At 39.5% G+C, this 17078-nt stretch overlaps 2 protein-coding genes across 3 annotated transcripts; both read left to right on the top strand.

Annotated features, from left to right (window-relative positions):
- Positions 1–4774: 4774 nt before the first annotated feature.
- On the top strand, positions 4775–7457 carry LOC116211567 (polygalacturonase 1 beta-like protein 3). Its single transcript, XM_031546014.1, has 3 exons — positions 4775–5031; positions 5124–5675; positions 5785–7457. The coding sequence occupies exons 1-3, from the start codon at positions 4996–4998 to the stop codon at positions 7075–7077; spliced, it is 1881 nt and encodes a 626-aa protein (XP_031401874.1). The 5' UTR covers positions 4775–4995; the 3' UTR covers positions 7078–7457.
- A 6341-nt stretch (positions 7458–13798) lies between these two features.
- Positions 13799–16307, top strand: LOC116209796. 2 transcript variants are annotated; one of them, XM_031543497.1, is made up of 4 exons: positions 13799–14028; positions 14298–14416; positions 15820–15859; positions 15961–16307. In XM_031543497.1, the coding sequence occupies exons 1-3, from the start codon at positions 13850–13852 to the stop codon at positions 15837–15839; spliced, it is 318 nt and encodes a 105-aa protein (XP_031399357.1). In that variant the 5' UTR covers positions 13799–13849; the 3' UTR covers positions 15840–15859; positions 15961–16307. The 2 variants fall into 2 exon arrangements, with proteins under 2 accessions (XP_031399357.1, XP_031399355.1); XM_031543495.1 differs by having other exon boundaries at positions 13800–14028; positions 15820–16303.
- The last annotated feature ends 771 nt before the right edge of the window (positions 16308–17078 follow it).

The following is a 17078-nucleotide window of genomic DNA, read 5'->3' as shown; positions in this document are numbered from 1 at the left end:
CATATGATTAATTGCATCATGAGACCATATATACATATTGGGGTCAGTCCCAATGCAAATTATCTAGCTATGGTCATAATTACCGAAAAAAGAAAGAAATAATTAGGGAGAGGATACATAATGGTTGCAAGCATCGCTTAGATTACCTAATATGTAGTCATTCAACAGGGTGCATAATATATTGTTTTTTACTACATTGGATGAAATTTCCTTGCACCCTTAACATCTAAAGCCACTAGGAATACGAAGTAGAATGCGTTGTGCAGTGGCACATACTCTCGTCTAAAAAATGAGATTTTAAATTCGACTTTCACCGACAAAATTACTCGAATTCTTTTATTTAGATTTTTATTATCTTGTACTTAGGCTTATGGGCCTCTTCTACCATCCCCCAATATATATATATATATGTAATATATATATATATATATATATATATATATATATATAAAGCGTGGAACATAGAAGCCGGTAAGAGTAAATCTAACGAAATGGCAAGGAACAAATTGAAATGGACTAATTAACGTGCATTGATTCATAATTATAATCCCGAATGAGGAAGCTACCTCATGTGAGTTCACCTTATCCTAGCAGCGTTGATGATCATACTCCGAGTGACAGCATAGGAGATTGATAAAACGAGGGAAGCTGTATATGCAAAAAAGTTCATTTCAAGCAAAAGAGGATGTAGTGTAGTAATGCACGCTCTCATCCGGTAATTAAGAGGTTTCAAATTCGATACATGATGGGATTACACATGTCCATTTGTTAGCTATTAAGATTTTTATTTCGTTACACTACGCTCACGAACTTTCCTCGTAAAAAAAAAAAAAAAGTTCCTTTCAATCACACCGTCAAATTTATTGCTCTTTCCATTTCATTGCATATCAAACATCAGTTGATGGGGAAAAAATATGAGGGTACTTGGTACGAATAATGCACCAAACCGAACAACGTGTCCTCAGTTCCTCCCCCAAATGAAGACAATGTCGCGTTTCTTTCAACGGTTTCAACCAGAATTCGCAACTCATCACTTGAGAACTACGTACGTCCATGTGCCTACATTTATGCATATGGAACATCTTCAACATCCAATCTTTTATTGGTGTTCTTGGGTATACATATAGAATTAAATTGTCCAAAGTCCATACACATTCATATTATTTATATATATGTGGAGACAAAGCTGAGCAATTGAAAATACTCCTAGATGTGAGGGGTAATTACGGGGGAATGCCACTGTCACGAGCTGGTTACTGTGGCAGCAGAGGATTGAAAAAGGGGGAAGAAATGGCAAGTGTTTTTTGTTCGTGGGATTGTTTGTTAATCATTCATCATCAAATCGCCTAAGAATAATGCATGGAATGGATGGCAGGCAATAGCGACGGACAGAGTCACGAAAAGATTCTGATAAAGAAATTCCCCAATAAATATATAAAATTATAAAAGAAGATAAAACATATTACGTAAAAGAACAAAATCTCCAATGTATTAGCGGCTCACGCGTCAAAATTTATCTGAAAAGAGACGAATGAGCCAATCAGAAACTGCCATTTGGATGGGAAACGCGGCAATGTGGGCGCCTACCACACCTCAGTGCGTTACTGTTGTAGTTGTCCCTTAAAAAAAAAAAAGTCCCTTATGGAGAGTCGGAAGTTTAGTTCAGTGACACATGTATTCGTCTGAAATCGAGAAGTTTTTGTATTTCATTTTCATCAGTGGTAGGATTTTTTGGTACTTCTTATTAATATACAGATACAAAAATCGAAAGTAAAATCTTTTGATTATTGACAAGAGTATGTGTCGCTACATAATACTCTATCCGTTCATATTATTATTATTATTTTTTTCGGTAGGCATGTTATTTTTTCTTCATAACTTTCTTTTCATCTCCTACTTTTCTTTCCCCAAAAACAAGAAGACGATTGCCATTTTTTTCATTCTTCTCTTTTTCAAGATTATTATCGTGGAATTTTCTGTCTCTTTTGGTGCTCAGGTTGAAATCAATTTATCATCATATATGTATTGTTCTATGTGTATTTATTATATGATGGATTGAGTCCTATCAACTATGTATTATTCAATGCAAATAAATAAAATTATGGAGATGATGTTTATTGAGGTAGGTTGGAGTTGGGGAATTGGACTTGTTTTATAAGATTACTCATACTAGCTATAACTTAAATAGTTCATCCCAAAAAAAAAACCATAACTTAAGCAACCCAGTTTATCAAGACAAATCTCATTGATGATCTCTAGAAAGTGTAACTATATATATATATATATATATATGAGCATTCACAATTTTACATACATAATAAGTAATCAAAAAGTTGAAATGCCTTAATGAAATTTTCTATTATACATAGAAATTATTTCATTGATGCTGGTTATAGGACTTCCACTCAGCCTATAGTGAAGCCTCGTGTGACGAGAACCACGATATTCTTCTCATAGACATCATAAAACAGCACGGTTATAGGTACATTATAATAATCTTGAATTCAGATTTGTCAAGGTCGATTTCAGGGGACCTTAGCTAGCAAAGTGATCTTATAATTAGTGTACGTCGGCTTGGCGGGGGCTGTCTATATATAAATCACTTATGGGTTTCTGGGATTGGATTATTAAGCTAGCTATATTCATATCTAAGGAATAATTGGAGACCCTCTAGCTCAGTTAGTTCACATAAAAGAAGTGATGCAACAATTTCAGTTTGTACGACATCAGTGTAATTATTTAATGAATATAAAAATAAAATTAACTGATTGGCCTACATATATATATATAGATATATGTATTATATAATATTGTGGAAATTTATATTCACATGACGTGTTCCTATTCTTACATCTACACTTTTCTAATATTTTATCCATGCAAAACATCAGCACGTCTTATCAATTTACGGCTTTTTGTCATTTTTATATTCAGCCGTGACCAATTCATGGCTTCATTAGGGGCCTTTTGATCCTATAAAATCCTACCACGCTAAGGCACTTTTTATTGCGTACAACGTTCCGTTGGGAATTGAATTTATCCGGATAAAGCTCTCAAATTTATAAGGAGGAAAATCCCCTTTTTCTGAGAAAAATCAAATATTTGTACTGACATCCTGACTTGTATGATACTTCTAACTAGTGCTCTCCATCCGAAGTAAGATTTCCCACTCTCATAATCTCACCGCGCATCGCGCCATTAATGTACGTTCAGACGATTTTTACAATAGTAATACAATGTAAGCATACATACCCTAGTATAGAGGGCACTACTATTTTTTTCTTAAATCATTAGAGAAGTTACAAATTTTTCCAATACAGAGAAGGTTCATTAGCCTAATACAAAAATAAAAAACTGGATAAATTGATATAAATATTTTTACTGATTAGTATCAAATCTAAAACTTGTTGGTTACCAATAAAGGCGCATACCACTATACTACACTCATTTTCTCAAATGATAATTTGATCCATCTATCTCTACTAATAAGATATTTTCTTTTCGTAAAAGATAATCATTCGATGTTTTTTTTTTTTGAGAAATCATTCAATGTTTATTTAATTTCGCATTATCGGCATGGAAATAACATAATATGATAGCCATATGAGCCCTATTCAAATATAATTACTAAATATCATATCGAAAATGTCAATTTTTGTGTTGTTCTAGTTAGAGGTGTGCATGGATAGGGTCCGAGTAGTTCGTATTGAAAATATGGTAGGTTCCGGGTATTAAAATCAATAATCGGTGAAAATCGGTTCCGGTTCCGGTTCCGGTTCCGGTTTCGGTTCCTGCCCACAGGGTCCCCGAAACCGATTATTTATTTTAAAAAATAAAGAGAAATGAGTAAAGTTATTGTCTTCTCTAATAAATCAAAATAGATGCACTTTGTTGTGTGAGATCGTATTATGGATATTTAATTTTGTCATTGGATTGATGAGACATATTTTTTTTTTGTTGTAGATTAATCTAAATTTTTTTGATATTCTATTTGGTATGATTACTAATTATGTATGTGACATTTTTTATTTTATTTAGCGAAAGAAAAAAAAATTGCAAGTTCCAACGGGATACTCGGAATCTGTGGTATAATACAGGTTCCGGGTAGGTTTCGATTCCAAGATTCAACAGGGTAGGTCCGGTTTCAAAATCTTGAAACTTATTCCTTACAAGATAAGGTCTGGATATCGTGAAAAGTACAAGGTACTCATAACCGATCACCTCTAGTTCTAGCAGTCGAAAAGCTTATGTAGAACCACAGCCAAAATGGGTAGCAATCACTCCTTTTCCTTGTCAATCTACAAGTTCGCCTCATTACTTTTGAGTATCTCTCGCTGCACGCATTCATGCTTTAGCCTTCCAGGATGAGATTCATTTTAGGGAATCGAAAATGCAACCTAGGAGGTTCAATGCATCATGAAAATGATAGGGGATGTTCTAGTTTTCTTACATGTATTAAGGGTCCCATGATATCACCGTGTCGAAAGTGCTCACTCGATGGAACTATCAGATGAGATGCACACTGAATGATCCGAGCTTGCATTGAATTTGATGTACGATCCGATATACTGAACAAAGTAATCGAAGTCCTATCAGAATTATACCAGCGACCAAAAGTGGACAGTCTATATATATATGGACCGATAACGATGGCGACAATGACACTGCAAGAGCACTTAGCATAGCTGACGAGGAATCCGAACTTCGCGTTCTTGTTATAGTGAACCATTCGCGACCATACTAACATTTATATTTGAACATGATTTTCAGCAGAGCCCCTATTGATTGATTGTCACAACACAATGCTTGGCAATGGCATTAAAAATGCCCAGCTCAACCATCTCTCTTTCTCTCTCCGGGCCTTGTTTGGTTTTGTTGGGTCCTATAAATTAAGAGGTTCAGACACAGCTCAGCTCAGCCACCAACATTCTTCTCTCTCTCTCTCTCTCTCTCCCTCCTCACCATTTTTGCTTCAGTTCAGACAATCCATACCTCATGAGCTCCCTCTTCCTCTTCCTCTGCTCTCTCACTGTAAATCTTCCCTTCTTCTTCTTCTTGCTTATCCTTCCAATGCACTTACCACCTGACAAGCTCATTGTACTGTTCTTGTTTTGGCAATGCAGGTGGCTTTCGCCGCCGGAGGCAGCTCAGGGGACTCCCTCGCCGGTGACACCAACCCGTTCTCGCCGAGGGCCTCACTGATCCGCTACTGGAACAAGCAGATCAGCAGCAATGCCCCCAAGCCTTCCTTCCTCTTGTCCAAGGCTTCCCCTTTAAATGCCGTGGACGCCGCCGCTTTCTCGAAGCTCGCCTCCAGGAACGCACTTTCCGCCCATTTGCCATCCTTCTGCGCCGCTGCCGGCCTCCTCTGCTTCCCAGACCTCGCCCCCAGCCTCGAGAAGCACGACAAGGACTCCGACTTCACCGGCTACTCCAACCGGAACTTCAGCAACTACGGGACCGACCGGCTCGGCGCGGTAGACATGTTCAAGAAGTACTCCGAGGGCGAGAACATTCCCGTTGACTCCTTCCGGCGGTACAGCCGCAACGCCGCCGGCCACAACGACAAGTTCGACAGCTACGGCCCTGAGGGCAATGTGGTGGACCAGAGCTTCAACAGCTACGGCGTTGGAGCCACTGGTGGCACGGGCGAATTCAAGAACTACAACAGAGAGGTGGGTCGTCGGCCGGAAAATTTTCTGATGAATCGAAAATGGGTACTGATATCTGGATTTCAAGCTTCGATTTTGATGCGATTGGAGGTGAATGTGAATTGATTTTCAGGTCAATGTGCCGAATCTCGGCTTCAACAATTACGGGGCGGAGGGCAACGGGAGGGGCCATAAGTTCTCCAGCTACACCGACAGTACCAACTCCGGCGGCGAGAAGTTCTCCAGCTATGGCCGGAACGAGAACGGCTCGCCGAACGAGTTCAAGAACTACGCTACCGACTCGAACGTGATTGGGTCGGACTTCTCCGGCTACGGCCAGGGGGCCAACGGCGCCAATGACTCGTTCACCAACTACGGCGTCAATGGCAACGTGCCGGAGAACACCTTCAGGAGCTACGGCGACGGGGGCAACGGGGCCGTCGAGAACTTCGCCAACTACCGCGATCAGTCCAATGTCGGGGACGACAGCTTCCAGTCTTACGCCAAGAACTCGAACTCGGCGAAGGTCAATTTCGCCAATTACGGCAAGTCCTTCAATGAGGGGACCGACAAGTTCTCCCTCTATGGCCAGGGAGCTCAGGGGCAGTCGATCGGTTTCAAGATCTACGGTGTCAACAACACGTTCAAGGACTACGCGAAGAAGTCCGAGGTGTCGTTCGCCAGATACACAAGCCGGAGCGAGGCCCAGGCTGCCGCCGCAGAGGCGGCGAAGGGCAGTGGCAGTCGGGTAAATAGGTGGGTTGAGCCGGGCAAATTCTTCCGGGAGAGCATGCTGAAGAAAGGCATTCTCATGCCGATGCCCGACATTAGAGATAAGATGCCGAAGAGGTCGTTTCTGCCCCGGTCTATCTTGTCCAAATTGCCCTTCTCGTCCTCTAAGCTCGCTGAGCTGAAGCGGACATTCCACGCAGCTGACAACTCCTCGATGGAGTCGTTGATCGTGGCTGCCCTCAATGAGTGTGAGCGAGCCCCGAGCAGTGGTGAAACGAAGCGCTGCGTTGGTTCCATCGAGGATATGGTCGACTTTGCGACATCTGTGTTGGGACGGAACGTGGTTGTCCGGACCACGGATAATGTGGCGGGGTCCGGCAAGGAGATCCTGATTGGGCAGGTCTCGGGGATCAACGGCGGGAAAGTGACCGAGTCCGTATCGTGCCACCAGAGCTTGTATCCTTATCTGCTTTACTACTGCCATTCGGTCCCTAAGGTTCGGGTCTACCAGGCGGATATCCTAGACCCGAACTCGAAGGCTAAGATTAACCATGGGGTTGCGATATGTCACATTGACACATCTGCGTGGAGCCCGACCCATGGGGCATTCCTAGCACTTGGATACGGGCCTGGCAAGATCGAGGTCTGTCACTGGATCTTTGAGAGTGACATGACCTGGGCACGAGCCGATTGATTCCCAGATATGGGTTCGAGCCCATGGCTAAGAAAGCTTAGCCGTTGGCTTGACCCCTGTCTCGATTTGACTGTTGATCTTTTACTCTACCACCAAGTAAACTATGTTTTTTTTTTTTTCCCTTCTATTTTCCATTAGTTTCCTTTTTATAGGTTTTCGATTATGTTCTTTATTTTACATCATAAAGAAAGGGTTATAATGCGGAAGGGGTGTAATATTCAATAGTTCAATGCAGCAATGGACAAGGCAGGCGCTCTCCACTAGATTCTACAATCTCATCCTATCCTAGTGGTAGAAACTCAATCGGCGAATAGCTACATAATGTTATAGTTGTAATCGACTCATTGGAAATAATACAATCAGTTCTATTAAGGATGAAATATGACTCGTCTATCGATTTTCCTATCTCGGTATGTGCATAAACTCTTCTTCTTTTTTTTTCCCCCTTCTTTTTGGGTCTGTGAGGGCATATTCGATGGGTTCCGAAATGATTGGAGCCCGGATGTGGATAATGAGAGATGCTACTAACTCCAAACTTCTCAAACTGTGAAGAACAGGCTGCTGTGGGAGTGCGTACTATGATGCATGTGTTCTTTGTTCTGCGTGCTTTTTGTCCATCTCGTGGCATGGAAGCTGAGGACGTGATATTTATTAAATGAAATCAAGGGACCCTCACAAGACAACAAATGGAATGGAGGTCGGATGACTTCTCGCGCCCCGTAAAAATTGTTAAACGCGGATCTCATCTGAACAGACAGAATGCATCAACTGTAATGGAGTTTCTTTTGGATCGGTAGCCATAAGCTGTAATTGAATCGATTCGAATACTGCGTTTCTGATAAAATTTGTCGAAGAACTCATGAAAGGTAAAAAAAAGGGGGAAGGGAAAAGAACTTGTGGTTGAAATGTGGGGGGGGTGGTCCAGGGACCAGCCAAAGCCTGCTAGGGGGCCTTCATAATATTTGGTTTGGAGGTCACGAGACAGTTGTTATGGTGGGTATTGGACAATTGCCCTTTTGTGTTCACTATCTGCAAAAATTTATTTTATTTTAAAAAATATTATATAGAAAGAAAAAAATAATAATAATAAGTGAATTGCATCAACGCCGTTCGGCTGCCGGTCCCCATGACCATAACGGAAGTCCTTACGGCTTGAACACTTTCAATCGAAGATAGATGTTCAATCAAAGGTCGAAAAAAGAAATGCAAGAAAACCCGAGACGGCACGAACTTCTTAAGTCATGAACATATTCATATTTTGTAGATCAGTTCACTTGTCCTAACAAATTGCACTAATTACTTGCGATGCATATAGAATGATACAAAATCGAGCCACATCCATTTTGCATCACCATATAGCTTCTAAGAGGGGGTTTGTGTCATAAAATGCATGGGCTGCTTCTCCTTTTGTTCTCTTGGCATTCTAAAATAAGAGCCACTTTATTCTCTCACTTTGAAGCAGAATTTAAAAAGAAAAAAAGAAAGTTCATACAATTTTCTTTTCGGGTTAAGTCAATGTCCTCGGTCCTGCTTATGATACTCATCTATGTTCGGTCATTAGGTTTAACCTGTCCACAAAATACCTTCAGTCGGTTTTGCACTTTCCATTGCAGGTGATATATCTGCTTACATAATCAAAGTTTGTCAACTATATCGTACGACAGGCATAAAATGATGCATGTTTACTGCTGAAATTGCAGATTTTTAGGCTTTTCAGGACAAAAGCTGGGCCAGGAATTAAATTGAAATTTCGTAAACAGAACTGCAAAATTGGATGCTTTGAGGGCTGTGTCTAGAACTTGCCTTTTTCCCCAATTGAATCCAATAAAGGCCAAGATAAAATAATTAGCAAAGAATCCAACATGGGACTTTGTCGGCTCAACAGTCAATAGATCTCCCTATGAACAATTCTCAATCGATCTGTTTATTTTCTGTCAATTTCTCTTTCCATCAATCTTCACCAAATTTCAGGCATTTGGTCAATTTCACCGATCGGGGGCAGTTGAACTTAGTGGGTCTCCTTACCCTTAAAGAGAAGGGCATCCCAAGTGCTGAATATGAGACAGAGGCATAATCACTCTCACTTGTCCCACAAACTGCCCGTATTCACATTTTCACACTTGCATTTCAATTAAAAAAATAAGTTAGATTATAATAACTAATGACTCACTTGCCATATCCTATGAAGTAATGTTGTCTTTGCTGTCGTTTTTTCAATAAGATTACAAAATATTCTCAACCTATTATCGAATATTAATTTTATCATAAATTAAATTATGTGAATTTTGAACTCCCACACAATGGATAATATTTACTCACATGAAACATAGTACACTAAATGCATTGCAACGCACATCGTCCTCTCCTTATCTCTTCGTCCTCTAAAAACAAAAACCCTAGCCAAGGCCACTTCACCGACGCGTCCGGCTCCGGCCAGGCGCGTCCGGTGCCACCGCCATCGAGATTGGGAAGCTTGGGTTGCCCTCTATCTCCCGGTTGTCTTTGTTCCCGGTGGCTTTCTCTCTTTTCCTTTCTCCCCCTCACTCTTCCTATTCCTCAGACATGATGACGTGGTAGGTTCGACGTGTTAGTCGTAAACTGAATTAGTTGCGGGTCCAGATGCTCCTTCACAAAGGTCACCATGCTCCACCTATGGCGTGCGACCTTAGCAATGGCGGGTCTCGGTCCTCAACTCCAATTGAAGATCTTTTAGAGGGCTTTTCCACGTCGGCTTCCATGGCGGGCTCCTCAGTCCCATTCGTTGCCTTGCCTTGGCCTCATCACGGGTTGTCAATAGCTCCATTTCTGAGGCGAAGATGGTGTTGGAAGGCATCCGGTAGGTCATAATGGCCATCCTCCAGATCATCTCTGTTCTTTATCGGGTGTGGCGTGTTGGAATTTGTTGTCCGCTCCCCTCCGATGGTCGTCCCTTCTCCCTCTCTGACTCGTGGTCGTCGATTGCAGTGGCAGATGCCTTGACTGTGCAAGCTTACCTCCTATTTGCTTGGACCCGACTGGCCTAACCCACTCGACTGGACCCGATAGCACCGATCCGACCCCTTGCAGGTCCTTTCTATTCCGAATAGCCTCTCTTCTCTTCTCCATTTGGATACCGGATAAAATGGGGCGGCTTCTTCATCTTCGACTTACTGCTCCACCATCAGTGCCTCTTCTCCCCCTTTGCGTTAAGAAATAGTTCATTCAATTAGATTTGGACCACTGCTACTTTATTCTGCTCTAGTGATTGGACTGTTTTTGGTTTTCTGGTGTGTTAGCTCGGGGCTCTTCGATCCTTCCCTGGTTGTTTGTGTTCGTCCTATTACTGAGTGGAGTAGCAGGAGCTAGTTTGTTTAGCGGCCTAACGTCTTCCTCGACACGATCACTGGTGGTATCTACCGACAGAGACTGATAAGCTATTCTCGGTTTGACTATTGATGTGGTCATTAGTTTATACCGATCGAAGTTTCTTAATGGTTTTGGTTTGACCCGTCGGCTTGATCAACTGCCTTCCCCGGCCACCGTATTGGTTGGCAACCTGGTGTCTTCCCCGGCTTGCCAGATTGATAAATAGCCCTCCCAAGCCTTCAGCTTTGATTTTACTTGGTGGAACCATTTTGTGAAGGGTCCCTGGCACACGAGTACAACTCATGATCCCTTGCTTTGCTCTGATAGCGAGAACTCTATAGAATCTCGATAACAGATAGCTAAGTTCTACATGGATATATACCTTGAGGACCCTTCCTTAGTTTAACGGGGATCCCTGTGTGATGGCAGAGGATTTTGATCGGAATCTCTAATAGCTATTACCCTTGCTTTTTACCTCAGTTTCTTCTGTATAATATGTCTGGGAGGTTCTGATTAATTCTGATCTTGTAATTTTCGTTTCTTGAATATTTTCACCTTATACTCTTGTCATGTAATTTTACATGTTATGAATTAATCATCAAGGTTTGCGAGAAAAAAAAAATGCACTGCAACCCACAGTTTCGTATTTTTTTAATAATTTCCTCGGAATTTGGTAAAGGGTCAAATCATCACATTGGTCTCATTGTTTTGTTCACTAACAAAGTAGTTAGAGCATAATCAAGAATTAGAATATCATATTACGTGTAATGGGTTGATTAATTAATTCTCCCAAAAAAAAGAACCGTTGGACTCGTTGATTTATTTGTAGTGACTATCAATATTATATTAAATCATTACTGTTATCAATGAGTTTAAATAATAGAAGGCTAATTTCAACGCACTAAGCTAATTTGGGTCCACGGGATCTTATCTTTCTCGCATTTGTTCTCGTAGGAGAATCCGATCGTTTGAGAACAATCAATCACACAGATCCAAATGATCGGACTTTTGGACATCATCTCGTTCCACATGCTTCGAATTTCAACATTAACGTTAGAAGAACCTAATCAACAAATCAAGGCTAGCATTTTGACTTATGACTCCAGTATCATAACCAAGGTTGTCAAAATCACAATTCTACCTAGAATCGGTCGACGGTTGTGAAATCGTGAATCGTAGAATCGAATCGGAATCGTAAGATTCTACCTGCAATTAAAAAAATAACATATACAGATATATACCAAATCTTATGTCAGAAATAGTAGAGGTAAACATCAAATGATAAATCTTAATGCTTCCTATTTCATTCATCAAAATCTGATGGTGCTTAGTTTTCACAAGAGAAGCTCCCGCTATAATAATTCCCAATGAAAATTGATATAGTACCGTGGTCACGGATCCTGTAGGCGAAGCTGCTTTTCCTCTCTAACTTTTCTTAGTCTGTCCCTTCTTAAAATCATCTTTCTCTACACCTAAAAAGGTTGAAAAAAATTCCAGCCTAAGTCATCTCAAACCAAACGGCAATCAGGAACCGGCCAGAACCCAATTCAAAGCAGTTCGAAAAACTTTTCAGGTGCATATCACTTACAGTCATAAGAGAAGTTTCAAAATTTTCATAGAATAAGAGAACCAATGAGCAATATTGTCGCACAATGAGAGAGATGAGAAGGGAGAGAGAGGGGGCATACAATTTTGGGTTGAAACTAGAATCGTAGAATCGGTTCGATTCTACGATTCTGCGATTCGAATCGCGATTCAATTATGATTCTACCTTCCCGATTCATGCTATGGAATCGGAATCGCTAGCCACCCATTGAATCGTAAAATCGTAAGATTCTACGATTCGAATCACGATTCTAACAACCATGATCATAACAAAGTCATTCATACGTAGAAGTGAATTAAATGAGATTTTTTTTTGGGTAAATTTCTTTCTTTTCCGTTTGCAACACTCGACTTTTCAAAATTTAATAAGTTCGACTAATTTAAGTTCAATCAAAATCGGATGTATACAACATTTATTTGGTTCTTGCATGGTCGATGGGATAGAAGAGACAATGCCGCGTTCATGAGCAGCTCCCGAAGAGAGAATGAAGGCCCGTGCCTGCGTGAGTAAAAGGAAGAAACCGCGTCTCCCCCATGTGTCCTCTTCCCTAATGCGTCTCTTCCCATGTTCTCTTTTCTCAATATCCCATTTTAAAATAATATTTATCTTTTTATACTTTTTCAAAAACATTAATTGAAGGGATTGTAAAATTTTAAAACTTTCATTAAATAATAATTCATTTTCTTAATTTTGTAAAAAAAGTATTATATTTTTTGTTAGTACTCCAAATTATATTATTTTTATTCAACATTTTAAATTATATTATTTTTATCATTTTAAAATAATATTTATATTTTTATACTTTTTGAAAAGCATTAATTGAAGGGCATTTATTGCACTTCAAGTTAATTTTACTAATTTATACTTTAGTGTTTAATCTCATGTGTTCCACGGGTTTGTGTTCATATATTTATATTTTGTACGGATAATAATTATCACAGTTTAAGATATTAACTTACTTATTAGTATCATTATTATTATTAAAAATAAAAATTCTCAACAATCAATTTTCAGAAATAATTTGTAATAAAGTTGCATGAATGCTTTTGAATAGTTCAACTATAATTTTATAAATAACGTTCTTATTATGTCTTATAAAATTATTTAATTTCATTTCAATATGCTCGTACATGTATATGTTTAATTTTTATGATAAATTATATATATACTTAATTAATTTTAGTGAGAATATCAAAATTTTACATCAATTTCTATAAGTTAGGCTCAATTTTTATAATGTCACGTTAAATTAATTGCTTATATACATTTATCGCTTATATATAATTAAGAAACTACAACAAAAATTTTCTCTTAATTGTATTTAGTAAGAGATTTAGGTACATTTAATTGTATTTATTATAAAATATTAACTAGTACATTTATTTTTAAATTTTATTTTTCCATATTTTTAAATTTTCTTTAAATCGTTTATTATGAATCCAATCAAATTTATTATGCGCCCAAGTAAATTTTATGAGTAGGAGATTTAGATACATTAATTGTAATTAGTAAAAATTATTAATTAGAATATTTATTTTTAAATTTTGTTTTTCTATATTTTTAATTTTCTTTAAAGTATTTATGATGCACCCAAGTAAATTAGTAATATATATATATATATATATATATATATATATAGATATAGAGAGATACATATGGATTTCTCATGGACCAGTAAATGGACAGTGGGCCTGGGCCAAAAGAACTTGGGCTTCTCTGGCCACACTAGCCCGGTCCAGTAAGCAACCCTTTCTTCGTCTCCGGGGAGACTCCATGATTGAATTTGGCTCGCGGTAGGACAGCAGCTGGAAGAGATCGATAATGGCGGCCAACTGCGCAAGGAGAACGCTGCAGTTCTCTTCGGCCTCCGCAAGAACCCTACTAACGCGCTCACCTCCCTCTCCTTCTTCGCCGGTGGCTTCGAAGCTGAGAGGGCTCTCTGATGCCAAGCCCGGGTCTTCTTCTTCGCGGCTCTTCACTCCCCAGCTCACCCTCTCGAGGTCTGCAGTTTTAAACTGAGATTTTAGTAGGTTTTCAACTTCTGGGCCGGAGCCCCTTGATGGTTTCCTTTGCAAATACTTCCTCAATGCTGAGAGAAAGCTCGAAATCCCCATTCTTGGAATTTTATATGCTCCACAGTTTAGTGCATAGTTCATCTCTTTTGGTGGATGTTAGGTTCCATTTGCGTGATTAGTCTCTCTTTCCATACGTCTGAGTAAGTATTAGTTGGATGACAATCGATGATGTGATTGTGTTTGTTTGTCTGTAGGCTGCCGGTTGAGTTGGGCGGGGTGCTGACGATGATACCACTGCACAGTGTTACAGCCTCTGCTCTGTTCACTTCGTTGCTCTCTCTGAGCAGTCACAGCTGGGGCTGTCTATCTGAAGGTACTTAAGGAATTACCCAATACTTATGATCATTAGTGAGAACTTTTGTGGAAAAAAAAAAGAGTTTCTACTTTGACTGCTTGATTTTTGCCAATCTATGATTTTCGTTACGGGACGTATATATCCTTGAGATGATCTGACAGACTCGCATTGTCTCAACATATTTGCCTACTGCAGGCACATTACCTTTTACAGATACCTGAGCATTTCTTTTCTATCACTATTCCACGAATCTGTACTTTGTCCCTGTGATCATTTTGTGAGATATCACGCCTCTAGGTTGCATGTTTAATCTGAAAAGAAGCACGCAAAGACTGAATTTTCTAATGAAATGGTAATTAGAAATTAGAATCTCCAAGTCCTTGGTTGATGAAATAAATGAACACATTGAGAGTAGATTATATGAGTAAGGGTAGCAACACGAATGCCTGGAACTAGTTCAAATTTCCTTTGATAAAGTAAGTGATCCATAATTCTTTGTAAGGAATATTACAGTTGAGCCAGATACTAAACTTGCAACGGTTGGCTGGCATAATTCTTTGGGCAGATTTTGTTTAGACAGTTGTGTTCTAATGTTACAATAAATTCTTGTCATGGAAAGGGTACTAAGCAGTGCCCCCAGTAAACTTAAACAATTGTAGAAGTGAATCATGGCAATTTGTCTCTTGAAAACTAGGGATAGGATTCAAATCTAGAATCACTGTGCATGAAATTTACTTCTGTAAAACTTACTGTTCAATGTCAACATGTTGTAACAAACTTTTATGGAACTTCTTGAAATGTTCCGGGTTGTTTCTACATGATATTGTTTCTCGCATATTACTTCATTCACAATCTTGGATATTGTTACTTTGAGCTCAAGGTTTTGTGATGCTCTGTTAAGGACTGGTCCTGCTTAAGAAATGTCAAATTGAAGTTTTTGTTTCAACAGTTGGTCCCTGGCATATCTGATGATACTTTCTGGAAGGCTAAATGAGACCTTGAGTGATAATTGTAATTAGCTGCCTGCCCCCACCATAGAAGGAGAAGGAAGCAAGTATTAATGATTGTTTCCTTCTAAATTGCTAGTGATGAAACCCAAGAATAAGCGCATCTGGAAAAGGAAGATATACAAAACATTAACTTGAGTAAATAATGTTTCAACATTCAGGCAAACGTTTAAGTTGATTATACCTCTACTGACTAGTTGATTGCAAAATTGGGATTCTGCTTAGGGTTTATGCACATATAAATTTGGAGATGCTTGTCTGCCAATTCTCAAGTTTTCTCACAGTTGGCTTTTGTGCTTACTATCGATGCCTTATGATTCCTCGGGACATCATATCACAAATTCTTGGCTTGTGAGTCGCAGATATCTTAATTCTTAAAGCATTGTTACTGATGTTTCCACCTTATGGTTTCAGGATTTGCTACGCCTCTATAGCATGGCCCTCGGAATTTGTGGTACGCTTTGTGGCTTCATTATCGGCAAGCAGATGATTCGTTGATTCCCTAGCTCAAATACAAAAGAGCCAACTATAAGCCTTTTTTTTTTCTTTTGGCAGAGAGATGGTTCGTTTTGTTGCATTGCTTTTTGAACTTTTGGAGGTTGCCAGTAATAATAATTACTACGAAACCGGTTTTGAGCTCGTTGGGGGACGACAAAATGGATTGGGGAGGACAATTTTGTAATGCATTTTCTATTTGGTATTAGCTTGTGCACCAATTATTCGATCATCGAGCCGTCTCTTGGCCAACCGTACGCCTTTCAATGTTAGACCAGCTGCTGGTAACTGAGAAGTCAATGAGAGGCTACCAAAGGTGACGGAAGTTCAACTGTTTGAGAGAGAATCAAGTGTTGGAGGAATGGATCCTCTTTGAATGGAAAATTGCAAACCTGGCCTTGAAGTTTGTCCGTTGTATCAATTTGCCCCTTCTCGGGATCTTTTCAGAAGGGAAAGGGGAAATATTGCATGAATCTTAGTTTATCTCAAATATTGCTACTCTTTCATATCAACAGTTTGCATGGACCGCCATAAACAGCTACCCTGCTGTATCGACAATTTTTTTTATATCAATCAGTAGGAACTCGTATTGGGAACATTAGTCAATTGATAGTTACACGAGAGGGGTTAAGAGGACAATTATAAATAAGTTGGTCTAGTGGTAGAAATGATCGAAGTCTGTGTTGGGTCCGACGAGATTTCTTTCCTTGTTCACCTGTTAAGCGAAGATCGATTGCAGCTTTGACTCTTTTTTTTTGTTAATTTGGGGTGTTCAGTCTTCACCAAATTTATCTCCGGGGCCTCGTCAACCCCTAGTGATGCACGAAACGGGGTAATTACGCCAAATGCACTCCGATGGTTCTAAGAGATTACGAATTCAGGATCTGGTGGATACTTGAGTTCCTTTGAATCCGAGATCTGGTAATCACGCCTAGCTTTGACTTATACGAGGACGTTAGCATATTTAGGTAAGATACAGCCAATGGTAATAGTAAGTAACAACCTGAAAATGACTCTGAATGCATAATATAGCCGAGATTGTAGCCTTCGTCTTAATTGTTTGAAAGTTGTGGGCACAATTCGGACATTTAATAAATTCAAGGAGTCACTTGAAGAAGAAAAAAGAAGAAGTAAGAGGATGACAGCGCAAATAAAACGGAATCTGCTTTTTGGCGGCA

This window comes from Punica granatum, chromosome 6 (genome assembly GCF_007655135.1).
Source record: "Punica granatum isolate Tunisia-2019 chromosome 6, ASM765513v2, whole genome shotgun sequence".
NCBI lineage: Eukaryota > Viridiplantae > Streptophyta > Magnoliopsida > Myrtales > Lythraceae > Punica > Punica granatum.
The sequence above is the reverse complement of the archived record's forward strand: the minus strand, read 5'-3'. Positions and strand labels throughout refer to the sequence as shown.